Here is a 26,883-nt window from a genome sequence, read left to right as displayed (position 1 = left end):
TGGCTGCAGGCTGGTTCTTTCTGCAGATACTTTGGGGCTGTGCATATGTATTGCATGTTTTATCCACAAGCGTCTTAAGGATAATGGAGAGGTGGCTGTAAATAAAAAATAATTGGTCATATGGTATGCAAAGGATACACAGATTCATGGTACATTAATAATAATTGAGGTTAGGACTCAGAATAGTCAAAAATATTTATTAAAATGGGCCCATGTAACAAAAATGCTTTCAGACTGACAAATGCAAGGCGTAGATGAAATGATAGCCCTACATATCTACATCTTGGGAGATTATATCCTGGAATACAACAACTACCAATAACCCGGGGTTTATTACTCACCCAGTGAGTCAACAACCTGGAATGAACAGCCTTTATGATACTGTGGCAAAAATGGCTAGTACAGTCCAAAAATATACAAACCAAGAAGTAGTGAAGAGAGAAAATTATTTTACTTTGTTAGGCAAGACTGACTGAAATTGGCAAAATGCCAATCTGAAGACCTTAAAAAAAATAACAAACCAAAACATAAAAACCCCAACAACAACAACAAAAAACCCAGCCTCAAGGCCACACACATTGACCTCTGTTTGCAAACTGGGAGGTGATTCCATGACGTTGTATGGTATCTTGTGTCTTTTATGTATCTTGTATTGTATGATTGCACCTATCAGATTGCTTTTTAATGTCATTACAGAAATAAACTAAGAAGCAAAGACTGGAAATTGAAGCTGAATAAGAAAAAAAAGACATGCAGTTTTAGCAGTGAGGTTTGGAACAGTTAGCCAGGGAAAATGATGAACTTGCCTTCTCTGAAATCCAATTTGGCTGTCTGTTATGAAGCTTTGCTTTAGAAAATAAAAAATTAGGTTAAATGAAGAGATAATTGGCTAAATTGTTATGTAATGTGTTGTAGAGGAGATCGTGTCAAATGGCCTCTTGATTCCTTCTAACCTTTTAAACTATGAATACCCATAGTGAATCAGCATGGTTATTCTTTGGGTATCCTAGGGACAGAAACTAATTCAGTATTCTCCACTTTTATCCAAAGAGTTAAAAAGGACAGGAAACATAGCTCCTTCTCATGGAGATGTCATGGTATGCAGATTAAATATCATCTTCCCTGGAGTGCCATTCAGGTTTTTTTTTCTTTTCTCTTATTTAGTGGATTTTCCGTGGATATGTCTATTGAGATGCCATCTAGTATTGAACGCATACATAGTTGGACACATAAACTTAAAATAAAGGTAAATTAATTTCACTGTAACTATGTCTCTGCCTTGGCGGTTCTGCTGTGTATTTCAAATGGAACTTTTATCCTAGAAGGCACTTGTGCCGTATCTGTCTGGCTTTGTGCACTGTTCATTCTGCAAACAGCTTGGTCCTCTGTTTCTCTCGGATGAAACTTTCTGTTGTGCTTGAAGCCTTTCTGTTTTGGTTGTCTTCTTATTTAAAAATACATTCAGGAAAGTGAATGATATTTTTAAAAATGTAATACATAAATAGAAACTGTGCCTTGTAAAGTTTCTATAACCTTTTTGGCAAAAAGCTTTGGGACTGCCCCATTAAATCTGCTGTTGTCATTCCCTGTTCTCAGAATGTAAATAATATTCACTGTATTGTTATTAAATAAATATTTAAATGCCTATTTTTCTCCTCTTCTAGAAAACGGACTGCAAGGCTGTAATTAAGACTGTGGAGAACAGCTCCTTGGACGTTAGTGGCTTTGTTCTAGATATCTGGATTTCTCAGGTCTACCTACCTCGAATGTGGGTAGAGAAGCATCCCAACAAAATGAGTGAGGTACTGTATAACTTGTACTGTTCATGAGGTAATACTGAATGTGCTAAAACATAATAAACAGGAACAGTTTAGTTTTGATGGGTAAAAGATGAAGAAAAATTTCACATCATGGACAGTGGTCAATTTGATCTGTTTTATTAAGCTGAGTGTTCTCCAGAAATTAGTTTTCTTTTCAGTTGCATAGAATCTTGTTGCTTTTGTTTTATCCTTTGCCTTGTAAGAGGGTAAATGTTTCAACACAGTGTCCAATCGTTTCTGTTAAAACACTTTTTTTTAACTGTTGTGCTGCTGTTTGTATTTCATAGAAATGTGACTACAGTGTTTGATACAGGTGTTGCATTTGCAGCAGTGGAAGTGAACAAGTAAGTCATGGCTGAGGCTGGAACTAAGTAGCTTCAGAGTCATGCAATTGCTATACTAATTAAAGATAAGTAAAATTTTAAACCATTAAATTTGTAGGGCTCTATTTACAGCTTACACACAAATATTTATAGAATCTGTCAGTGTTTTATTTTAAAGCATCTGGCCTTCCTAGATGATTTTGCATTCTGTTGTAGTTATTATTGCTGCAGTGATTATTCTCAAAGGCATTTGAATCTTTTCTTTTTCACTAATAAGTGAAAAAGACATAACTAGCACTTCTAGCACTCTGGATCACCCAGAAACAGAATCCAGCTGTGGCTATGTCACAGAAGAGCTCATTATCACCACTGGAAAACATTAATAAAAGATTAGGTAGGAAAGGAAGGATCAGTTCAACCCCTTTTATCTTAACCCAGAGTAACTCCTTACCTGAGAAATACATTTAAAACTTAAAATATGTGATTCCAGGTTATTAGAAGCTGATTCATTCTCCCACATTTTTTGTGAATTCCCTGGCACTTTTAGTTATTTTCAGCTCTTTTTATTTTTTTTTTCTTAAATAAGGTAAAATGCTGCAGAAGTGAAATGTAAAGTCTTGGTGTTACAAATCTGTCAATCCAATGTTGAAATTGATTAAAATAAGTAAAATGACAGATAAGATTGTTTTCTTTCTAGCAATGATGTCTTTTATTTTTCTTCCTTTTAATCAGAGTTGCTTAGTTTAAATGTATTAGTTTAGGAATTTCTTTGCAGTCATTACTGCAATAATACTGATACTCCCCCAAGGAAAAGAGAAAGAAAGAGATTCCTATTTGTGTTTCCAAACTGCAAACCTTTCCTTCCCTATTGGAAACACTTTCACTCCTTCAAGCATTTCATTGTTCCACTTTTGAAAGCCTTTGTTTTTTATAGCATCTCTGTTCATAGCAAGGACAGTATGCACTTCTGGTTTACTTTTTTTTTTTTAATTCTAGTACTTCTCACAAACTGATGGTGGCAGTGATGATTGTAAAAGATGGTATCTGTGATTTTTTCTTTTTTTTTTTAACTTATAGAAAAGAATCCAGTGCTGTTTGTAGAAGAGTGAATCAGATAGGAACATGAAACCACAAAATTCCTTTTCCAGTTTTTCATGTGAGACCTGGGATATAGGTAAAGGACAGGGAAGTTGCACTTTTCAGGCATTAAGAGTAAATGACATATATTTGTTAAAGCTTTGAAATGTGGCTATATTTTGCTCTCATCCATAATAAGAAAAATGAAGATGCTTGGGTACACTCCTAATGAAATAGTATTTGTCCACTGTGCTGATGATTTTGTTTCTCCCTCTATAGGCTTGCATGCTTGTATTCCAACCAGAGTTTGAAACAGCATTTGAAGAAGAGCAGCTGTCCAGTGAAATTCTTATTTTATTAGATTGCTCGAATTCTATGGCAGGTTCAGCTCTACACCAAGCAAAGCAGATTGCTTTACATGTTTTGGAACTATTTTGTTTCAGACAAAGAGTGAATGTAGTCAAATTTGGCACAAGTGAGTTTCTCTATTTCCTTTTTACCTAAGAGCCACCTTTTACCTTCTTGTCAAGGCTTAATTTTATGTACATCATTATTATCAAACCAGCATAATACACTGAACTGCAACCAGGAACATGTAGCAGTATGGAATACTTCTACTCTGGTATTCCAGTCATAAAACTTAAACTTCTGTTTCCATATTGTTGCTACACACTTAATATTTTAATGCTCTTCATATCAATCTTTATTAACAGATTTCACAGAATTTTCTTCTTCAATGAACATCATAAATGATTTGGCATCACTGAAGGAGTTTATTACAGTAAGTAAATCAGTTTGGTTGTATTCTAAAGAAAGCTTCTTTGTATGGGATGCTTATCATTGCAAAACCCTGTTATGCAACTTTTTGTCTTTTTTTCTTTTTCTTTAGGCCAGCTTCTAAGTAATTTAGTCTATCTGAAGTCTGTTTTCCCTAGTACCAATCACAGCCACATCTGAATATTCATTCCAGTTTGGTTTTAAGCAATTACTTAAGTTGTTATTTTGAAGCTGAGTAGCTATCAATGTTAGAACATTTTTCAGTGTTTCCCCCTAAATTTATCTTTTGGAGTTTCATACCTCTCATTGCCTGCTCACAGCAGAAAGAGAGGAAATGATTGACTTCCTTCTGGAAATCTATAATTTGTAAGTGAAGGCAGCACTTCGGCCAAAGGACTTTCAGTGAAAAGGAAAATGCTTTTGGCACCAAAAGATCGGATGTAGACTACTTAGGACAACAGGTTTTGGTTAGTACCATATCTTGTCAGTGCCGGAAGCAGGCTCCTCATCTGTAACTAAAGCTCCTTGATGGTAGCATAATGCGTAAGATACTAATATAATGGATATCTTGAAAATGGGATAGTAAGATGCAAATGTGATCAATGCAGAGTAACACAAAGGGAAAAACAACACTAACTATATCTGTACAATGTTGGGGTTTAACCCAGAAAAGAGATACTGGAGCCATTGTGAATAGTCCTTTTTAAATGGTAGCCCAATGTTCAGCAGCAGTCAGAAAGGTAAACACTTAGGTAGCTGTATAAATCTGTATTGCTGTGGCATCTTGAATACTATATGCACTTCTGGTCGCTCCATCTCAAATTGAAGAGCTAGGGACACAGAAAACAAAGATGGCCAGATACATGGAAGACCATGTACAAGGAGAGGACTCGTCCTGATTTTTTTTTTTTAGCCTCTGTTGAATCCTTACACAGTAATCTCTTTTTCAGGATAAACAGAGGAAAAGGGGAATAGGGATGGTTACTTGCTGTTTCTCACCACTTAAGGATCACAGGACATCCAGCAAAGTGATCAATTGGCAGATTTAAAATAAAAACCAAACAGTCCTTTTCAGGCATAATAAATAGCAGAACTTCTTGTTGTGCTTGATGTTGAGGCTAAATTGTAATTCAGTGCAGAAAGTAGGTTAGGCAAATTAAAAGTAAGAGCTGTAAATAGCTTTTAGATGCAATAGTCTGGATGAAAACTCCAGTTCTAGAAGTCCTCAAACCACTGATTACTGAAAGCTCTGAAAACAATGTAGGAGTAGAATTTACCATTTTTCTTACCTATTTTGCCTGTGCCTTTTGCCTAAGCCAGAAAAGATACAGGACTAGATGGACCTTAAGCTCTATCTTTCATAGTAATTATGGAAGAGAAGGAACAAATAAAACTTAAGAATTAATTATTTATATTTGGAAACCAGGAGTCATATATAATGAAATAAAGATTAAATTATACATTATATGTTATTTTAGGAAAAAATAAATTAAACTAAAATTGTAATACTTTACTTTTCAGTCTGCTACCGCAACATTGGGAAACACTGATTTATGGAAGATCTTACGTTACTTAAGTCTGCTATTTCCTTCTCAAGGACACCGTAACATTCTTCTTATATCGGATGGACACATTCAGAATGAGAGTGTGACCTTCCAGATTGTGAAAGATAATGTCCAACATACGAGGTTATTTACATGTGGTGTTGGGTAAGTACAAAGTTAGCTAGCAATTGCATTTGTTTAGAATCACTGATAATTTATTTGAAGTGAGAGGTTAGTAAGCTGAGAACTGTCAGATGCCTGAGTGTACTGCCTTAAATATATATGTATGTTTAGGTTAAATGCAGAAATGTTTGCCTACCTTTAATAACGGAATGGAAAATCTGTGAGAAATTTCAAAGGTAAGATGCCTACAATGACATTAATTCCATGTCCAGGTAGTCTTACCTATTCATATCTTTCTTCATTATAACAACTACACTATTTAAGAATATAATTGAAAAATACAAGAGTTAACGTTTTGAAATTTTGCATTTCATGTTTTGGTATAGTCTCATTTTAATAGTGCAATCTGAATGCAATGTTAGTAGTTGTATAATTTTATTATTTAATTTTCATTTGTTTTGTAAGGTAATTACTTAAAGACAAAATAAGCACTAGACTTCTCAACGATCAGAGGAATACTGAAATTCATTGCAATGTAGTTTGTTTTCAGTAACAACAAACTAGAAAGATATGTACATGACTGAAACAACTTTTTACAAAAAAAAAAACTGGGTTACAGTTATATATTTCAGGTTGCAAGGCATAAATGGGAAAGGGTCAGGGAGGTGTTAGGTTCTTACCATATCCTGGGAGGGTTGGCAAGGATACATCAAAATAAAGACCAGTGGTGAGGGTCATGTTCTTCTAGGTAGGACTGTTTTTTTTAATGACACCTTCCCCATAGCTGCTGCAACATTCCCCAGATCTCATGGCTGTGGGCCCTCTCCCAGCACTGTGTAAGCACACCCTTCAGGCCACGTACCAGACATCCCAGTGCTCTTCCAAAGTAATCATTTGTTATGACTGTAATAGAATTTGCATCAACACACAATACAGAACAGATGGTATGTGTCCATTAGCAGTACACTGACACCATTTTCAGACAGGACAAGGGGGAATGGCTTTAAACTAAAGGGGGGTAGATTCAGACTAGATACAAGGCAGAAATTTTTTACGCTGAGGGTGGTGAAACACTGGCACAGGTTGCCCAGAGAGGTGGTGGATGCCCCATCCCTGGAAACATTCAAGGTCAGGTTGGATGGGGCTCTGAGCAACCTGATGTAGTTGAAGATGTCCCTGCCCATGGCAGGGGGATTGGACTAGATGACCTTTAGAGGTCCCTTCCAACCCAAACTATTCTATGATTCTATGATATTTACATTCCTGTTATGTTCATGTTCAGCATACTTGCATTAATTGATTATTGGTTATTGATATGATGGAACTAGGCCTGGCAATGGATTACCTCAGTGCTGGTAGTCTGAGAGGGCATGGCTTTTAATGGTTCCTCTAGATCACTAACATTAATGTGCTAATGTGCAACAATCTGCTTTCAGTAGGTGGGATCTGTATTTAACGTGTTACATTGGTAAAGTAATAATGGTGAAGAGGTGTAAAAGAGTAGTTCACTCTGGTTCATACTGTTGTGTAGACAGAGTGTTTTCTAGAAGGCTGAATTAATAGAGAATACTACATCTGTTTTATCTGTGATAATTCTCTGTGGGTAAATGGAAAAAAAAAATTAAATAGTGCAAGATATGTACTTTACAGAGTTGTACAAGGCAGCAAAATCTATAAAAAGACTTTTAAAAGAGCAGTAAACTTTAAACCCAAGATGTTATGTGTTCTTAGCATAGATACAATTGTACTATTTAATTTTGCTTTGAGGGGTTTTGGTGAGGATTCACAAGGTCACTAAGACAGTGGTATGGTCCTGTTGAGGAGTAAGTCTACTTTCTGTCCGACAGAGATTTGAGATACACCGTGCTGTTTCTTGCCCAGAAGAATTCTCATCTGCTTAAGTGTTCTCCTTTAATCCTCTAGAAAGCTCTCGTTTGTATGCATACCTATGAAATAGCTTCACAGTAGTCAGACTGTTGGTGAGCAGAGCCTGCTGTTCTATCAGGCTAGTAAGTGTTACCATATTGGTTATATCCATGTTGTTCAGATAGTAACACTCCCTAGTGTCCCTAGGCACTGGACTTAGCTGTAAGATAGCTGTGTCCATGCTAAATAGCTCTGCTGAGGTTGAGGTTAATTAGTTCAAGATCAGGATCATTTTGATGCAGTCTTACTGGTGTTTGAACCTAAGTTAATTTCTCTGCACAGCTCTGCACTGTGACATGTAAAAACTCATGTACCATGTAATTTCCTCGAGTGTTGTTACAAAATCTTAATACAGCAGCACATTCATTGGCTCAGTTGCTTTCAGTTGGTCTGTCCCCTGAAAAAGGGATAGAATTTTAAAAATTCAGATTAAAAAAGCTTGCAATTCTAATTAAAAACAAAATATTTAAAAAGAGTATCAGATGAACAACTTAATTCAATAATTACATAAAGAATTTTTTTTGTTAGTTCCACAGCAAATCGACACATGCTGAGATCTTTGTCCCAATATGGTGCTGGAGCATTTGAATACTTTGACCCGAAATCAAAGTATAACTGGAAGGCAAAGGTACATTTATAAATCTTGACTATATTCAGTATGTGATCATTGTCTGATATATCAATATCTGATACTGCATATCTTCAGTATCTCAAAATGGGAATTACTACTTTTCATGGGATCACATGGCTTTGCTATTACAATAAGATAGTTCAAGAAACATTTGATAGAAGGTGGAAGGAGAGATGCTTGTCTATTAAGCCTTCTTTATTTTAAATATAAATTGATACTAAGTGAGAAAGAGAAGTATTTAGTTTGAGTATTGCAAAGGTGCCTTATTTTCAGCAGGAACACATGTACTGTATAGGAAGGGATATGAGAGCTGTAGAGAACCCTCAGTTCTTTGATAAGGGAGGGAATTTGTCACTGTAATTGCCCTACCTTCTCATTCAGACTGGTCACTGAATGTGTAAAAGAAAACAAGAAAGCCATGACTTATTTTATTTTTTCTATTCTTTTTGAGAGAGCTCCTGTACTTTTCTTGGTAAGTGCAGTAACACCAACTTGGAAAAAGTTTAAAAAATGTCAAGCTATATAAATAATTGTCCCTGAATGGAAAAACATGACTTTACTTCTGTCATAGGTCACAGTCCATCTACATTGTCCTTGCTATAGTGATGAGGCCTGTAGCAATTGTATTGTGTAACTTTAGACTGTTGGTACATCTAGAAGTTTCAGGCAATCTAGGACCCCATTTGCAGTGCTTTTCAGTTTCCCTCTATAGTTATGTGTCTACAGCACTATCCTATGCCTTGAATCTGGTTCCTCCTGGAACAGTGACAGTAGAGAAGGTGCTGCAGCAAGGCTAGTATCTAGCACATTTTTGCCTGGGGGAATGAGTGAAAGCATAGATTTCTCCTCTTGCTATTCTGGCTGTCATTTGAGTGGTATATGCAGAACTATCCAGAGCACGCCATGGAGATGTGCAGAACTGTTCGCATATCTCAGAGTTCACAGGTAGGAGATGGTGCGAAGTGTAGCAGTCCATATTCCCTAGCCTGTTTGGCAACCCTGATGGTTAGAAACTTTACTCTCAAATTTCAACTTTTACTTAAAAGAAGTCTCATTATTCCAGAAGCCAGTACAATAATGGCTGAGTGATTCTCCTTATTACCTCCAAACATTAGACTAATTTTTACCAGTAATAGTACGTGACTTGTTTTAGTTGTTTAAAAAAAAAGAAAAAATAGATCCATTCACAAGGGAAATGCGTTATTTTCTATTGAGAGATTATGTTTTCTTTTGAAAGCCTACTAACAAACAGAGATAATTTGTTTTGCTTCTTTACACAGATACAGAGCCAGGTATCTAGAATATTTTCTCCAGGATGCAGTTCAGTTTCTATTAAATGGCAACAGTTTAATACAGGTGCACCAGAGCCAATGCAGGCTCCCGCTCAAATACAGTCTTTATTTAACAATGAGAGACTTCTTGTCTATGGATTCATCCTTCACTGTACTCAGGTAAAGACTGGAATGGACATGCACTACTGGGTAGAAATTCATATGTGAAACAATCACAAAGGAAATACTAGATTGTATTATATATGCTCTATGCAGCATGCACTTAGCTTCTTTTTCATTGCTAAATATAATTAAGTTACTATTTAATTGTCATTATTAGTCTTCCCTCTAAGAAGTAGAGAGGATAAAATTACCTAATTTAATGTTCCTATCATCGTGCTTTGATAAATACAGGATTTCTTTACTTGTGACTGTCCCCTTGTTGTATGGGGAAATATATATAAACCTAGACATGCAAAGACTTACAGATTCGAGTTATATTTGGGAGACAGAACAGCATGCATGTGTGCTGGTAACATAGCATGAGAGAGAAGGAAACAGTATTTTTTTTTTCCTTCTAGGCCACCTTAAGAGCTGTAATAAATGACCAAGAACTACAGACTGTGGTGTCAACTACTGAACTACAGAAGACGACAGGAACAGTGAGTTTGGCCAACATTATTCGTACACGCCATAGTGAGACAAGCTGCTTTAAACAACTACATGCTGCTTCATGCTCTTTTGAAGGAATTGAAATCCCTGTTTTCAGCAGCTCTTGCACTTTTATTTTTGCTTCTGATGTTTTAACACAGACCTTCAGTTTTCAGACTTTTAAAGAGAAACTGTTTTACATAGAAGTGCCACCTTTCTCTGTGCTTTCTAACACAAAACTTAAGCTTCTCAGAATAGGAAGTGCTGCTTCTTATTTTGGCAGCCTGTTTGGGCTCTAGCTTTATTTTTGGGTTGGCTGTTCTTCAGGCGACCTCTGTGAGGAAGCTGCTGCAGCATTCTCTTTCATGTTGTAAATTGTTGCTATGTGGAACATCTCATTGCTAGTCTGTCATCTCTAGAAATGTATGGAAAAAAAGAGACAGTAAAGTGTTACTAGCCTTTCCTCTGCTTCAGTAACAATGAAGTAAGGAGTCTTTATGCAGAGGAAAGCACAGAACCCATTTTGAAAAGGAAAACAAGCTAAAAAGAACCATTTACTAAATCTAATAGATGTCTACACTCAAAAAATCAAAAGAATAGTCAACTTTCAGTAATAATTCTGATATGACTGTCACCCCTTCCCCACTAAGGGAAGCTGATTTGTTTTCAAATAGAAATTATTTTGTTCCCTATTTAGTGTAATCTACTTTGAAAGCTACTATCACAGGATGGTTTCCATAAGCACAGTTGGTTTTCAGGGATGTGACCTTCTACAGGCAAATAAAATCAGCAAGCAGAAGCAATATATTTGCTTGCCATAATGAATTTTTCCTTTTAGAAAAATGCCTGTACTACAAATTCCAGGTGCAGTTAAAAAAAAAAGTTTTGAAAGGTGTAAACTGAAATGGCAAAATGAGAAAAAACAGGGTCAAAATTAGAAAAAAATATTAATTCTTGATGCTTTAGATGAACTCTGAGAATTCCTATCTGTTTCTTTTGCCAATTTACCTTAGCTCAAAAGGTAACTATTTGCTTAAGAGGTTTTCTTCAGAACTGGCTCTTTGGCATCTATCATATTCTTCCAAAAATGAGCCAGCAGGAATGTTTTGGCAATTGGAACTGGAATACAGCTGGACTTTACCACATTGCCCCCACAAAGCTCCCTCTCTTTGTTAGCTTTAACATATTGAAGAGACCAAAATTGTTTTTCTTTTCTATGAAAGACTGGTTTAGTTCAGAAAAGTAATTTCTGGTTAGTACAGTTCAGTATTTCCCTTTTCTGCGTACAGCCCCTCAGGTCAAAAAATTACTTGATTATGGTAGACCTAATGATTTTTTGAAGTTGAACACTCTAGACTCACTTTACTTTTTCCCCAAATTCTGTATTTTTATGGACAGGATTAATTTACCTAACTTCACCTATATAAATATTGTTGGCTAAATCTGAGGTAGTGGTCCATGCTCCATTTACAGTCACTGGAGAAAAATGTGTACGTCCAGAAGGCGCATTCTTCCTACCTGTTTTAGTTAGCCGTTTCAAGTTGGGATTAATTGCCTGGTGGAGTTCTTCTGCTTGTTTGCATGCCTGCTTTTATTTCCTCACCCTTGACTCTAGAGAGAACGTACACAACAAGTAAAGACCTGGGTATTTTTTAGTTTGCTGAAATTAAGTGAAATAAAAATACACCTTAGGTGCAGGTTGTGATTGCTTTTCAAATGGAAAATTAGCTTGACCCTTCCTTAGAGAATGGGATTCTGTGTAAATATGGAAACTAATTGCCTGAAGCTGTACCTCATAAATGAAAGGAAGAATTAAAAAAAAAAAAAAAGTTACTACTTTTATCATCAGTTTAGTTTTCTTTCTAGGTGCTGCACAAACTCGCAGCAAGAGCTTTCATTAATGACTATGAAGATGGGATTCTTCATGAGAATGAAACAGAACATGAGGTTTGATAATCTGAAACAAAAAGTATACATTTAAAATGCTAAATAGCAAACATTTCAGTGGAATAGAGAAGATTTTCTTGCTTTGTTAAACATAACTAGAAGGTTGCAATTCTAATATCATTTTAAGGTTAAAGTCACCATATAGTAATATCCTCCCAGATAAGATTTTGAAGAATTTTGGGACAGTCTTTTATTCTTCACCACTACAAGAGTGTCCTCTATTGGCATAATGTGTGCGTATTTTTCCTAATCTATACCCTGTCATTGTAGGCCATTGGTGATTCTTCTTTTCTTGTGACATACAACATTTTAGTTTCATGAAGATCAATACATATTAGTCCAGCGTAAGTCCATAGCTTTTGTATAGGATACGGTGGAAGATAATGACCTGTGTTTTACAGATAGACAGACTTAATGATGTGATGATCTGTTAAAAAAATGGTTTTTAGCTAGTTAAAAACTTACATATTGCCATCTTGGCTTATTTGAGACTTCAGACTAATTCTTATAAAATAAGCTTCTTACACTAGAAGAAGGATAGAACCAAAAGAAGTCTAACTAGAGGAAATGCATATCCCTGCCCAAAGTTGAGTGAGGGAGTAGAGAAAGTTAGAAGGGAGTAGACAGTTAGGCAGGCCAGTATATTCACATGAGCTCTTCCTTTCACATGTCCCTGTTTAGAGTGCATAAGTGTGTTTATAGGTATGTGTTCAGTTTTGACATCAACGTTTCTTTTAGCTGATCCTATTTTTTCTACCTGTTCCATTTGTTAATACTTAACAATCTAGATGAAGAAACAAATCTTGAAAAACATGATTATTCACCTCAGCTTGGAGAACTCAGTTATAAGCCAGTTTACAAGCTTCGTTGCAGTTGAGAAAAGGGTATGTTTTCTATATAATATCCTGTTCCCACTAGCTTCTCTGTCAAAAGACTCTAAATTCTGTAACCTTGTACATATCAAAACTAGTCTTCCCTTTGCTGAACAATGATTATTCTTTCACAATAGAGCTAAAACTATTATTTTTGATGTTATTTTGGTATCTTCTGCAATATAGCAAGTTATTTTCCTTTTCTATCTCTTATATTGCTTGTCCTTCCTTTACAATCAAAGTTTGTCAATCTGTGGGTTCCTGTTATGATTTGCTACAAGGGTTTGTAATTCCTGATAGTGCTGTGGGTCAAAGGACAAGGCCAGAGAAGAGTACTCTTCAATCCTTGGTGCATAAGCCACAGAACCCTTTCTCATAAAAAGTAAGGATGCCAAACTATAGCAAACTGGTCACTTTAGCTATGGATTGCTAAGTAATGGATTTGGTATTGGCAAAAGTCATTCTAGGGGAGTCTGTGTCAAGTGGAAGTCACAAGGAAAGCAAAACTTGAAAAATCGCTCTTTAATATTGCAGTAAACTATGGAACTTTTTCATTTGTTTTCAGTATTAGAACAGTGGTAGGAGAAACAAAAGCTTTGCAGCAAATGGAAAGAAATACATATAAATGACAACCTTGAAATTCAAGGGTCAGTAAGAAGAGTTTTCAAATGGAAAGCTGTATCATGATAAGCAAGATGATATCAGTTGGACTAAGTATTAGATGGGGCACCGAGAATGGGAATTTATCTGTCCAAGTACGTGTGTGTACATTTAGCAATAAATCAGTCATGTTTGCCTTCCTTTCATGGTCAATGGAAATAAATAGATATTTTTAGAGCTTGATTCATCTCATCCTAAAGTTAAATACCTAAAACAGTTCAGATTAATTTTCTTAAGAGGTCTTTTTCTCAGCACTGATTATAGGGGTACCTATAGTCACTATTTCAGATTCAAGGATCACTTCCTCCAAGCTCTAGAGCAGTCTATCCCAATGAACAGGAAGTCAGGCAAAAATGCCAGAAGACCTGGCGGGAACATGGATGAACAAGGAACTCCTGGAAAAACTCAAACATAAAAAGGAAGTATACTGACAGTGGAAGCAGGGACAGGTAACCTGGAAGGAATATAAAGACACTATCTGAGCATGCAGGGACATCATTAGGAGAGCCAAAGTCTACATGGAGTGGGATCTGGAAGGGATGTCGAAGACAACACAAAGGGCTTCTGTAAGCATGTAAGTGGCAAAAGGAAGACTAGGGAAAATGTAGGCCTGCTGCTGAATGGGGCAGGGGAACTGGTGACACAGGACATGGAAAAGGCTGAGGTACTGAATGCCTTTGTTGCCTCAGTCTTTACTAGCAAAAGTGTCTTTACTTTTACCTTTGGAAATTCAAGGCTGCAGAGACCAGGGGGGAAGTTTAGAGCAAGGAAGATGCACCCTTGGTGGAAGAGGATCAGGCCAGAGAATACTTAAGCAAACTGGACATACGTAAGTTCAGTGGGATGCACCCACAAGTGCTGAGGGAGCTGGCTGACATCATTGCAAGGCCACTCTCAAAAATCTTTGAATGATCATGGCAATTGGGAGAAGTGCCCGAGGACTGGAGGAAAGCAAGTGTCACTGCTGTGTTCAGGAACGGCAAGAAGGAGGACCCAGGGAACTACAGGCTGGTCAGCCTCACCTTGATCCCTGGGAAGGTGGTGGAGCAGCTAATCCTGGAAACCATTTCCAGGCACACAAAGGATAAGAAAGTCATCAGAAGTAGCCAACACGGATTAACCATGGGGAAGTCATGCTTGACCAACTTGATAAACTTTGAAAATGAAGTGATGTGGTAGATGAGGGGAGAGCAGTGGATATTGTCTGCCTGGACTTCAGTAAGGCTTTTGACACTGTCTCCCATATGATCCTCATACAGAAGCTGATGAAGTATGGGCTGGATCAGCAGACAGTGAGGTGGATTGAAAACTGGCTGAATGACCAGGCCCAGAGGGTGGTAAATCAGGGGCAGGAAGTCTAGCTGGAGGCCAGTGACTGTGTACCCCAGGGGCAAATAGTGGGGCGTGTCCTTTTCAAAATCTTCATTAATGTTCTGGATGATGGGACAGAGTTGTACCTTCAGCAAGTTTGCTAATGATACAAAACTGGGAAGAGTGGCTGATACGCCAGAGGGTCATGCTGCCATCCAGAAGTACCTCGATAGGCTTGAGAAATGGGCTCACAGGAACCTCGTGAAGTTCAAAAAAGAGAACTTTTACAGCTTTTTGCAGTGTCCAAAACAGTTCTTTATCATCACAATTTACTATTTCATATGGTATATTAAAAAAAGTAGGCCTGAATGAAGAATTCAATGGATAAAACAAGGATACCTTCTCCTGATTTTACTGTTTGTCTTGATGTCTACATTATTATGAAAAACCCAATACCAGCAGCATATGTACATTATAAGAGTTAGATTTTTCTGGAAATACTGCTTTCCTGAGTAATAACTCCAACATTTGCAATTAAAGATCAAAAGACAGACATGCATTCCAAAAAACATCTGATTTAAAAAGCAACTATAAAATGCAATGCTGTGAAGTTATTAGAAATTCCCAGGACAAGGACTGCTTTTCAAAATAAGATAACTAAACTGAGTCAGTTTAAATATCTTTCTGTAATGCAGCTGAATATTCCATCTGGTACTTGAGCAATATTCAGAAGAAAAAATATGTTGCAGATTAGCAAGGGAACACCTGTGTGATTTCATGAACTAGTTGTTTACGAAGGGTGTCAACAGATTATTATCTGTCATTCTGATTTTTATATATGTTTTTGCAATTCTTCAAAAGATTCAGTTTCCCCTTGTCGATATGATGGCTCTCAAGAAACAGACTTCTAGAATGTTATGTTTGAATTATGTCTGTAAATATAATAGCTTTAATCTCATTTCTAGTCTAGGATGACTTTTTTGACCCAGTGGAACAAAACATTGCAGACATCTTAAGGCAAAAGCACCTGCACAACACAATACAGTGCCATGCAGAAATACCCAAACTAGCCCATTCAGCTCTGCACTGTGTTATGCTATGTAATTTGTCTTCTTAACATGATTTTGCAGAATGCAATGTATTTTAAGCACATCTATAATAATGCTTATGTTTGCTTTCCTTTAAAAGGTGGCAATAGGATTCTGACAAAAAACTGCTCAAGATACGGATTTTATTTCAATTATGTGGATTTGAACAAGTTATACATACAAATACATACTGTCCACCTTTATATTTCATGTGAATCTAATTACTGACAATACATTGTCCCTCAATATAGTAAAAAATGTGAAGTTACATTTACTGGTTTTTTTGTATATACTGAGTATTTTTAATGTACTGTGTTATCTGCTTATTCCCTGTTTTCAACACATTTCAAACTTAGAAAGAAAAATGTACTGTCTCTATAATGCCAGAGAGTTTTCAGGTTCGTAACTGTGATGCATTTTAATTTAGGATGCTAATAAAACTTGTTCTGCTGATGCTCCAAACATCCTGGAAATTATAGCTCAAGAAGATGTAGATTTTTTACCTTACATGGACTGGGACCAAAAGTCAATGGAATCTGGCTTCTTATTTTCAGAAGACATTGCCTTTCAAGCTGCGGTAACTACATTTAATATATGTTCTTATTGCTAACATTTTTGGTATATTATCCAGTTGTGGTGCTATATTGTATGTGTAACCGTATAGTAATTGTTCATGAAATCTGTTTAATTTTTAATTATTTTGAATATAATTAATGCCACACAAGTACTATGTGGAATTTTACTATAAACACAAAAAATTGGAGGAACCTGTCCCAAAAGTAAAGTACACTTAAAAATATCACGAGTGTAGCAGAAGTTTTGAGAGACAATATAATAATACAGACTGCTTCTCCCTTCCAGAAGAAACTAACACCTGTTAGGGCATTCTCTCATAAGAATATGCTAGTGTAGATGAAACCTTAAATTCAGCTCTAAGAAACAGGGGGACAGGGGTGGGAAGTTTCAAGGAAAATCAAGGTATTGATCCATAACTAAGTCTCCACTAGCAGAGAGGTACAGCCAAAACAAAGAGACTACTGGGAATGGGGATAAGCATGACTGGAAGATGGGGACATAGCTAGCATGCAATGGGACAATCTCTGGGGTGAAGGGGGGAGCAATGAGAGAAACTTGAACTAGTGAAATTGGATGTTTGCTAGTTATGGTAGCTCTCTCTTGACTTTGGAAACCACAAGAGGTGCCTGCATCAGTTAGCCAGCAGGTATAATTCTGTCAGTCCATCAAGTCTTAACAGATTAAAGCTTTACATCTCCAAATTGTGTAGGGGACTCAAGAAAATAATTATTTGTCTATTAAATTATGTTGTGCATGACCATGATGTGCATTTAATACAGCTCAGGAGCATCATCTCAGCCTGTAGTCTGTAATGTATTAAGACTGTGAACTGTTTAGAACAGTATCTGGGTCCGTGTTCTGTAACTTAGGTCAGCTCATATAAAGCCATTTTCCTGATCCTTTGGCCCAAGAATTTCTAGGCAAAAGAGTACCAAACATCTACGTTGGTGTATGGTGGCAGTATAGCCCGGGCTCACTAGCTTGTATGCAGCAGCTACTGGACCTCAGCTGGTATATGTGCCAGATTCGCAACACAAGCAGGATCCATGCTTCACTTTGTGTAGATCTATCTTCTGTGTATGTACAACAATATTGTACAGTGGAACTTCCTTGGCTCATAATCATCATTATGTTAATAATTTTTATCTTAATAATGTAAAATACCTCTCTGCTCATATTTTGCTACAGCCAAATTTTCCTCTGAATTTGCCCAGTGTAAGGTAGAATAGGGTAAGAAATTTTTTATTTAACTGACATATTACTTTCATTTTGAACATATGAATGACAGTATAATGATACTGCACACAATATAAGAAGAAATACTGTTTTGATTAAAAAAAGTATTTTATTACTTTGTTATTATTTATTATTTTGTTTCCTTGTAATTTTACTAAACAGGCATGTTCCCCAGCAGTAGCCAATGTTTATTCAGCTGATTTCCAAAGTGAGGAAGGTGAACCTGAAAGCTTCCAATTTCAACGTGAAGAAGTTGCTGTTATTCAAAAGAACGTCTCACCAAAAAATACGGCGCAAGGCTTTGTAAATGTTTCTTTGAAAAGAAACCTTGAAAGTACTTGCAGTCTCAAATCAAATTTCAGTTTTGATAGAGACATCACAAAGGAGAGATCTTCTGAAACAAGGTCACCTTTACCATGTGACCTTCCTCTGCCGTGTATTGCTCAACCTTTCTCATTGTTTGGTTTTAAAGTTCAGTCAGGAGAAGAAATTGATCTGACTCAACAAAAATCACTTCAGACACCTGCACTTACAAAATCAGACATTTGTGTGGATGTTCCTGAACCTACCCCTCCTCCTCGCCCTCCTTATTCTTTCCAAATACCAGTGGGAGGCTTGAAACATGGTTTTTATTCTGGTGTTGCTCCAATGCAGCGTTTAGTATTTGGTTCGCCTATCCCTACCTGCACAAATTCTGGAAAGACTAATGTTGAAAAACAAGTTGTTCCGAAATTTCCTGTTTTTCAAGCTAATAGAAAAGAAGCATTGACAGGGTCAAGGTGTAAGAAAAAGGCATTACATCAGCATGATGTTACAGCTCCTGAAAAGGGATTTACTGAGGAGTTTAAGGTTGTGGTAAGTCTTCCATCAGTAGTCTTTTATATACAGGATGCTACACACGTCATGCTGAAATCCAAGCTGCATTCAGCTAATGAAAGCTGCCTTGAACATTTACGTTACAAGGTTCATGGATGTACAGCCAAAAAAGAACATGGTAAGACTAGTAATGAGGCTGCTTTCCAATTCAAGAAATCTGAACCTGAAATGCAGAAAGCACTCTTTTTGTTGGGTTAGTTTTTAGTTATTCTTTTTCAAAGTGATAAATCTTATAGTCTGAATTCTGCCACTTGTTCCTTACAACTCTAATAGGCGACTTTTAAATGGAATTACTTTGTATCATGAAGTAGTAGCTATATGGGTAATGGTGGTAGAATAAGATTCTTAATGAACATGACTCTCTTTGTTCAGGACCAATCTTGCTGGTTTATGTCAACACAAAGGATTCAGCAAAGACTTCCATTCTGTTCGGTAAATAGGAATGAAATTCCTGAGCTTCAAAATCAGGTGCAGTACCCATCCTTTACTCATGCATTACCTAAAAATAAGATATGAGTAGAAGGAAAAGTTATCTTCAGCCCTGCCCTGAGATGAACAGTTTGTAAATTATTTTGGTTTTTTTGCTTTATAAACTGATTTTATAAAGAGCATGATGACATCAAAGTCATAGTATTTTTTTGTTTGTTTCATGGGCAATCCATCACGCTTAAGAAACAGTATAAAATTGGAGCCAACAAGTGGTGATAACCTCCAGAGTCAAATTTTACTCTGGATTTGCCCAGTGTAAGGTAGAACAGGGTAAGAAATTTTTATTTTAAACAATACATTTTTATTTTCAATTTGAATATACAAATGACAGTATAATGATAATTTGTATAATACAAGATGACATACAGTTTTGATTAAAAAGAGAAAAAAAGGTCTCACTAACTCTGGAATTATTTCATTCCTTGTAATTTTTCTAAACAGGAACTTTCTCTAGCTGTAGCTGATGTTTATGCAAATGCTTTCCTAAGTGGGAGAGACTGAACCTTTTTCAACCAGAAAAAAAGACGTTTCTTTTTAAAAAGAGGAGTGGTTTTTAAACTTTTAAATGCAATTACTTTGTATCATGATGTAGTAGCTGCATGGGTAATGGTGGTAAGATTCTTACTGAACATTATCCTCTCTAGGAACAATCAAGGTGCTTTATAACAACAGAGAAAGAAAGGATTCAACAGAGAATTGAGTTGACTTCTGTAAACTGGAAAGAAATTTTTGCGCTCCAAAATCAGGTACAGTACGCATAGTCTATTTGTGCATTACTTAAAAATAAAATATAGGTAGAAGGAAAAAATATTTTTACTTGAGTCCTGTCCTGAGATAAAGTAAAATACATTTATAAAATGTTTATAAACAGATTTCACAAGTATATGATGATGTCAGTCATGCTATGTTTTATTACTTTCTCGGGCAGCTCAGCAATGGATATGTAACAAACAGTATAAAATCAGAACCTTTTCACAGCCACCATCAGCTTGCAGCTTGAGGACTTCCTGGAACAAGTATAACAAGATATAGGGGAAGCTAAGTGGAAGAAATAGATGCAAATAATGCACATTATGCAAGAAAATAAAAAGTAGTTGGGTTTTAGAGGATTGGACTGAGAGATGTTGCAGCAGGAACTTCCCCTGGACAGTCAGACCGATTGCTAGGGAAACGGAATGAAATTCTACTGTCCAAGAATCCTGCAGGTAGGAGTCAGAGCAGGTAATGTTTAGCTTTGTTGGTTTTGGTATATCCCTTGTGGTGGGAGAAGTCCCTGTTCTGCATAACCCATCTCCAGTTTGGTAAGCTTACCAACTTAAGGAGTGAGGTGGTGATCAACAATCAGATTGTGGGTCACACAGTCAATATCTGTAAGTAATAAACAGAAGGAGGTTTTCAAGAGTATTACCTGATCCAGGTGAAGAAGCCGCTGTGGGATGCCCTCAGTGGAGACTCCTGTCGTTTATCGGCAGAGATTGGCCATTCAGCATAGTGGTATATTGAATTCCCTTTTGCTGGGAGTACACCCTGTACACTAGATTCAGTAAGTCTTCCAGGTGCCCCAGCTTCATGTTCCTTTGTGCAGCAGAGTCCACCTAGTATTTGCATCTTCATGACTCTTTCTTGCTATTTTTTTAAAGCATTGCTTCGTTCTGTGTGTAATTAACTTTATGTGTGAAGTTTGTATGTGAAAGTACTAAAGTATAGCCAACCTCAGCATTAAGGAGATACATATTTTTCCTGTATTTTTGACAGGACATTTTTATCAAATTATTTCTAAACATTGAACCATTACCATATGCCACATGGATACAGTGGGGATTAGAGTAGTAGACTTGTGATTGACTCTTGTGGGAATTAACTCCCAAAGTGCAGTTGAAGATTTCTTCTTTTTCAGCAGAATTGCCAATTGTTGAATTTTAAAAAGAAAAGTTTCTTACAGTTTTTTACACTAATTAAACTTAATATTCTATAGATTTTCACTTTTTACGTAATTTGGATAATTATCATCTAAACATCTATTTAAAATCGTGTATTATCTTCTAAATTACCTTAAATGAATGGTTATAAATTTGTGTCTACAGTTACAGTTTTCTAAGACATTCAGCTGCAAGGACAGGTAGAGTTTCGAAAGTATTTAATATTGAAGAATAAGTACTTGAACATCCTGCTGAAAGCCTGTCTTCCGTCTGACCTGAGGGTAGCAAACCATTTGGCAGATAATTTTAATCATGAGAGTTGTCTAATTTTTGGCAGGGAAAGTCAGATAAAATAGGATTGATTTTGTTAATACTGCATTTAGCAACATATATAGTAAACTTAATAATTTTATAGAGACTTTGCATTCGCAGCAGAGGAGAGGGATCCTTTATTTTTTCTTTTGAGTAGGAGGAATGCTTATTTTTTAGCACCTTTAAAAATAATTTTCAGAAGGAATTTGTTTGAAATAAATTTGAAAAGGCTAGTGTTGTCATTGTGCATACTTTATATGGGAGTGATTTCGAAATGACTTTGTTCTTACTGTTTAAGGGTTTTTTTAGAAGGTAGGCTAACTACAACATTCCAGGTCAATTACAGACATTTGATGGTGTATCAAATGTTTTTGAAGTTTAATATTTGAATCACCTAAATTGATTATGTGGATTTCAGTTTTTGTGTTTGTGTAAGCTTTTTAAAAAATATTTAAAGTAATTCTCCTATGTCTATTTTGTTCTTGCCAAATACATTTTCAATGTCCTGAATCTTTGGCTTATCTGTATCTTTGTTTATTCCACAGGATGGCTCTTGGAATCTCAGTCCACGGTTGGGAAAAATCTTGAAATTTGATGTTGATCATTTAATTAACAATTTCCTTATTAGAAAAGGCATTCAGTCACTTGGTAAATACTTTTCTGTCATTAAAAAGCAGTATTTTGTATTATATTTCCTATCTGTATGTGTTATTACTCTATATGTCTAGTGGAACTCTCAATATGATATGCTCAGAATTTAAATGGATCTCTTAATTTAAAGTTTTCAAAAGTGCCTGATTTTAATAATACAGTTTCTTCTCAACTTCTCTCACAATATAGTGTCCTGATTGCTAAGCACATCTCCTGGAGAAATGTGTGGAGGATGTGAGATAGTTGGAGTAGCAACAGAGGTTCTTTTATCTCAATTATTGTATCTGCTATATTAATATCTACTAAAGAAAAAAAGGGAAGAAAAATCTCTCCTAGGAGAGAGGCAGAGATCACTTCTGCTTTTCACATTTCAAATAATATGAATAATATTTATATAATTCTTCCCCACACACACCCTGTCTGCAGCATTCAGTATACACTCCACCTGTACATACTTTGCTGTTTGATTCTGTCAATTGGTGCTCTTTGCTGGCAGCAGACCAGAAAATTTGGGGGGGGGGGAAAAAAGGCAATGCCTTCTTTCTAAATTATTAGAGGGCACAATGCTTCATCAAAGGACAAAAATCTTACAAGTTTCCCATTATTGCATGTATTAAAATCAAAGTAGATTAGAACCCAAGCAAACACAAACTGCAGAAATCCCAAAAAAGCATTACCAAGTTTAAGTTTGAATGCCAGGAGTATGTTTGTCAAATCACTAATGTGAATACCCTTGATAGTAGTGATTGTATGGTGAAACAATTAAATAGCATTAGGACAATTGATGTTTTAAAGTTATATGGAGTACTTTGCAGAAAGTACCTTTTCTGTTGTCAAGAAATCATTTAAATGGTAATACCGCTTACCTTTTCTTCTTCCTTAGGCCCAAATGGAAAAGAAAAGCTACTGCAGTTGATTGCTACTCTTCTTGTGCTACAGTTCATCCGCTGCACAAAGGAATTGAAAGGGATAGTTTTCAAAACACTGATGAAACTGGATGATTCATCTAATTCAAGGTGTGCTTTTAAATAAAATCTTTATAATTTAATGTCGTAATATAAACCACCTCAACATACAGAAGGTTAACTTCAATATGGAGAATCAATGACTATACTACAGGATATGGCTGTAGAAAAGGGAATGGAAGGTATTAATCGTATTGGTGGCATGTGTTTTCTTTTAAGAGAACGGATGGAGGAAGGAATACTTTACAAAATATGATACAAAAATTGAGAAGTATAGAAAGTAGTAAAAGATATTTTATACTTCTTATTAGAAACATTGAATAATGATGACCTCTGGAGGTCATCTCTTCCTTAAAGCAGGGCCAACTCAGATGTAGGATAAGTTGTTCAGGATCTTGCCCAGCTGAGTTTTAAATATCTTTAAGGATGGAGATTTGTCAACTTCAAGGGCAACCTTTTCCAGTGTTTAGTATCACTTAGTTTAGAAATTAGGAAAAAAATTCTATCGGACTTTTCCTTCATGTAACTTGTGTCTGTTGGCCTGCACTTTTTTTTAGGATTATATTTATAGCTTGGTGTTCTTCACGAGCATACAGCATAAAATATTCTGGGCAAGACTTTTGAAATTGTTAGAGCAGATGACTCTTCACAGCACAACTTCCACCCTTCCCTTTAGCTGTGGGGAATGCTGGTGCTGGCTCATTCTGAACCACACCCCCCTCACTTCTGTATGTCCCAGTGTTCTATTATCTTTTGAATATAGGGTCCCTGCATCTGGAAATTCCCTTTCTTTGGGGGTGAAGTGAACACTTATCAGCTGGCAATTTTTTTGGTATAGAGGAAAGACAAAGGTCTTAAAAGAAGCATGAAGGAATAGGCCTCCCGTGAATCTGGATTGCCCCAGCCACCAACAGATTCCTTCTGCCAAAATGGGAAGCTTTACACAGTTCATACTTTACAGGGCATATAGAAACAGGATAAAGAAACAGTCAGGAGAGCCCTGGAAATCTTCCTCCCTCTTTTGAAACTCCTTGACAGAGGGAAAAATTGGTTGTATAATTTTGGCTACTCTTGTCAGGAATACAAATAAAAATGCATTGACTGTTGGATGAAAGCAATTCTAACATATGTGAATGTACAAGGGAGGAGTCAAGTTTGCCTTTATGAAATGCATAGTACTTCACTGTGGTGATCGGAATAGTGCAAATAAATGCAAGTAATGTTAATGAGTCTACATACTTCCCATGTGGAAGATTCTAAAAAGACAGGACGGCTCAGATGACGATGTTTTCTGCACTAGATGATATTTTATATAGGCTGGATCATCATACTATAGAAAATTTTCAAATAATTATCATTAGAAGAAATTATTTTCTTCTTGCTCCTTTGGTGGATTTACAAGATTTTATTATAATAAAACTTCATTTCTACACACAGTGGTGTTCATTGGGCTTTTGAGTTGATCAAGAAAGCAATAGAGTGGGTAAGAAGAGTTGAGAGGCGATTTCCATCTATTTGCTATCGACTTGAACTTGGGAAAGACTGGGATTCTGCCACCAAGAAGATATTGGGTATCAAGTTTATCTAACGTCAGTTCTCTTTCTACTTAAAAGATTTGATCACATAATTCTTTAAGATAATAGCAGAGTTAGCTTTCCTTGCAGTTTTACATAAAATGTTTAAATTGAGGACATTTGATCTTATATTATTACTGAATAATAATTCTCATAGTCACAGACTTAAAGGTATGGAAATACAGGGTCTTATAAAGTCTTGATTTTACATATATGTAGTATTTTATTTACCTGTAACTGTTAAAAATACCTTTATTTCATTTTTTTACATTAATCTCTGATTCATTGTACATTATAAAAGTACTTTTATAATATCTTTGTTTTGATTTCTTCTAAAATCGTACGTATTTCTTTAATGGCGTGGTAAAGAAAGCGTAATGTAGTAATTCAGTTAAATATGGCAGGGGATGTTTTGACAGATACAAGAATGTGATAAACAAAGAACTAATAAATATCTTCATAACATAACAGTGTTTTCAATTGGATGGTTTTGTAATTCCTACAGTGTGCCTTGAAATGCAAACAGCAGAACAGTTATTTTTCTCCTGCATTGCTTTGCTTAACAGTCATAGGTCAATTTGTGAATACGTAGGTCAGTTTTGTTAGGAGGAATGAGTTCTCTTTTTTTCTGCTGTTACTCTTTATTCTGATTTTATTCTGACGAAAAACTAACTGATTAGTTGTATTTTATACCGGACTAAACACTGAAGCCTAATAACAAAACCAGACTAAAAGTCATTTATTTTAATTTAATAGGCTTTTCACAGGTGTTTGAATGAACACATTACCTCTTCTAAATTAAGGAGCTGCACAGAATCACTCTTTGGTACTTTGTGATCTGATGAAATGTAGTTAGAGACTTAGTACCATTGCTTGCACTGAGGCGGGATCCACAGAACATACTCTACGCTTGTTTGTCCAACCGTTGGACATACTCAGAAGCAGGAGATCCCACAGCCACCATAGGTAATGTGTTACGCTGCCCTAGCAAACGGAGAATGCTCCCTAGCAGTAATAGAGAAGTGTTGTAAGGGGTTACTAAGGAAGACCGTGGTATCTCTTTCCTAGATGTTTTCATGAGAATTTAAGCAAACATCTGCCAAGGATGGAGTAGATACACTTGATCTTGTAGAGGAGGTTGCTAAGAGGGATATCCTGCGGTCCTTGTTTTCTAAGGTGCTCTGAATCCTTGTTTTCATGTGTGTAAGATACTGGCTCTTTTTAGTAAATAATACAACGGGAAGATTTGTACTGTACTTTCTATTTGAAAAGAGCTAGGATATGGGTTTCTTGAGAACTAGAAAGACTCTTTAATGTAGACAATGATAAACTAGCTTCTAAATCTGCTGTTAGGTCTTTGGATGGTCAATTGTTGCATTACTAGAGTCATCTTGGAAAGTAAGTGCTGGCAAAAATATGAATAAAACAATTTTTTTTTTCCTTCACTGCAGTTGATTATTCATATAGCTTGGTGTTTTCACTGTTGCAACGATACATCACATATGGGTCTGTACAAAAAGTATACATTCATGCTAAAGCCTGAGTTTCATTTGAGTGATGCATGTTCTTTAAGGAACTGTTTGAGATCCAATATATTAACACTCTGGCTCTAGCAAAGGCAGTTGAATAAGCAAATAGGATGTGGTTTAGTTGCTTTTTCTTACAAGATTGTCTTTTTTTCTCCTGCATGTTACATCAAAAAAGGTGTGCTTGCCTATAGGCAATTATTTTAACATGCAAAATACTGTGAAATTCAAAAGGATTCTTTTTCCTTGTGAGAAACCCCATTCCCCAGCAGGACCTCGTCCTGAGGTGTTTGTGTACATCCGTCTTTTGTGTTTCCCCAAAGCCTCATCCAGCTGAGGGCAAAGAACACCTTTGTACCGGGATATTCAGCACACTCTTGGCTTTTTATTTGGACAAGCCAGGCCCACCCGAGCACCGTATCTTCTGACAGAAAAGTCAACAGCCTGAACGCGCCTTTGAGTACCCCCAGTCACCGGTAACCACCTCCCTTCTCCGGAGGAGAGCTACTGCACCAGTCAGCGAAACCTTACACGGGAGTCGAGCGGGGGTTCGGTCACGCTTTCGAGGAAGGGGCCCCCGGGCCAGCGCGCAGACAGGCAGCTCCAGCAATCACCCGGCGCTCGCCCCTCGCCGACAGGACCGGGGCTCCCGGCAGCCGCAGGGCCGAGACTCGCAACGGCCAGCACCGGCGGGCGACACCAGAGCCTGGCAGGAACGGCCGGAGCGGGACAGCACCA

The 26,883-nt window shown here is 36.6% G+C and overlaps 1 protein-coding gene across 6 annotated transcripts in view; it reads left to right on the top strand.

The window, feature by feature from the left end:
- The window catches only part of PARP4 (poly(ADP-ribose) polymerase family member 4), a 59,428-nt gene extending 33,364 nt beyond the window's left edge, over window positions 1-26,064 (top strand). For 4 of the 6 annotated variants that reach the window (XM_076328155.1, XM_076328152.1, XM_076328151.1 and 1 more), the window contains 17 exons: window positions 1,165-1,246; window positions 1,665-1,802; window positions 3,500-3,695; window positions 3,934-4,001; window positions 5,519-5,706; window positions 8,119-8,218; window positions 9,502-9,672; window positions 10,074-10,154; window positions 12,010-12,090; window positions 12,879-12,974; window positions 16,449-16,598; window positions 17,996-18,688; window positions 19,082-19,177; window positions 19,843-19,944; window positions 21,975-22,077; window positions 22,964-23,096; window positions 24,483-26,064. In XM_076328155.1, the coding sequence (XP_076184270.1) occupies window positions 1,165-1,246; window positions 1,665-1,802; window positions 3,500-3,695; window positions 3,934-4,001; window positions 5,519-5,706; window positions 8,119-8,218; window positions 9,502-9,672; window positions 10,074-10,154; window positions 12,010-12,090; window positions 12,879-12,974; window positions 16,449-16,598; window positions 17,996-18,688; window positions 19,082-19,177; window positions 19,843-19,944; window positions 21,975-22,077; window positions 22,964-23,096; window positions 24,483-24,633 (2,629 nt within the window). In that variant the 3' untranslated portion in view covers window positions 24,634-26,064. Of the gene's footprint in view, window positions 1-1,164; window positions 1,247-1,664; window positions 1,803-3,499; window positions 3,696-3,933; window positions 4,002-5,518; window positions 5,707-8,118; window positions 8,219-9,501; window positions 9,673-10,073; window positions 10,155-12,009; window positions 12,091-12,878; window positions 12,975-16,448; window positions 16,599-17,995; window positions 18,689-19,081; window positions 19,178-19,842; window positions 19,945-20,126; window positions 20,377-21,974; window positions 22,078-22,963; window positions 23,097-24,482 lie in introns of those variants that run through there. The other 2 variants (XM_076328153.1, XM_076328154.1) reach the window with 2 other exon arrangements.
- Window positions 26,065-26,883: the final 819 nt, after the last annotated feature.

Source organism: Aptenodytes patagonicus, chromosome 1 (assembly GCF_965638725.1).
Source record: "Aptenodytes patagonicus chromosome 1, bAptPat1.pri.cur, whole genome shotgun sequence".
Lineage (NCBI taxonomy): Eukaryota > Metazoa > Chordata > Aves > Sphenisciformes > Spheniscidae > Aptenodytes > Aptenodytes patagonicus.
Note: the sequence above shows the minus strand (reverse complement) of the source record. Positions and strands in the feature narration are given on the sequence as shown.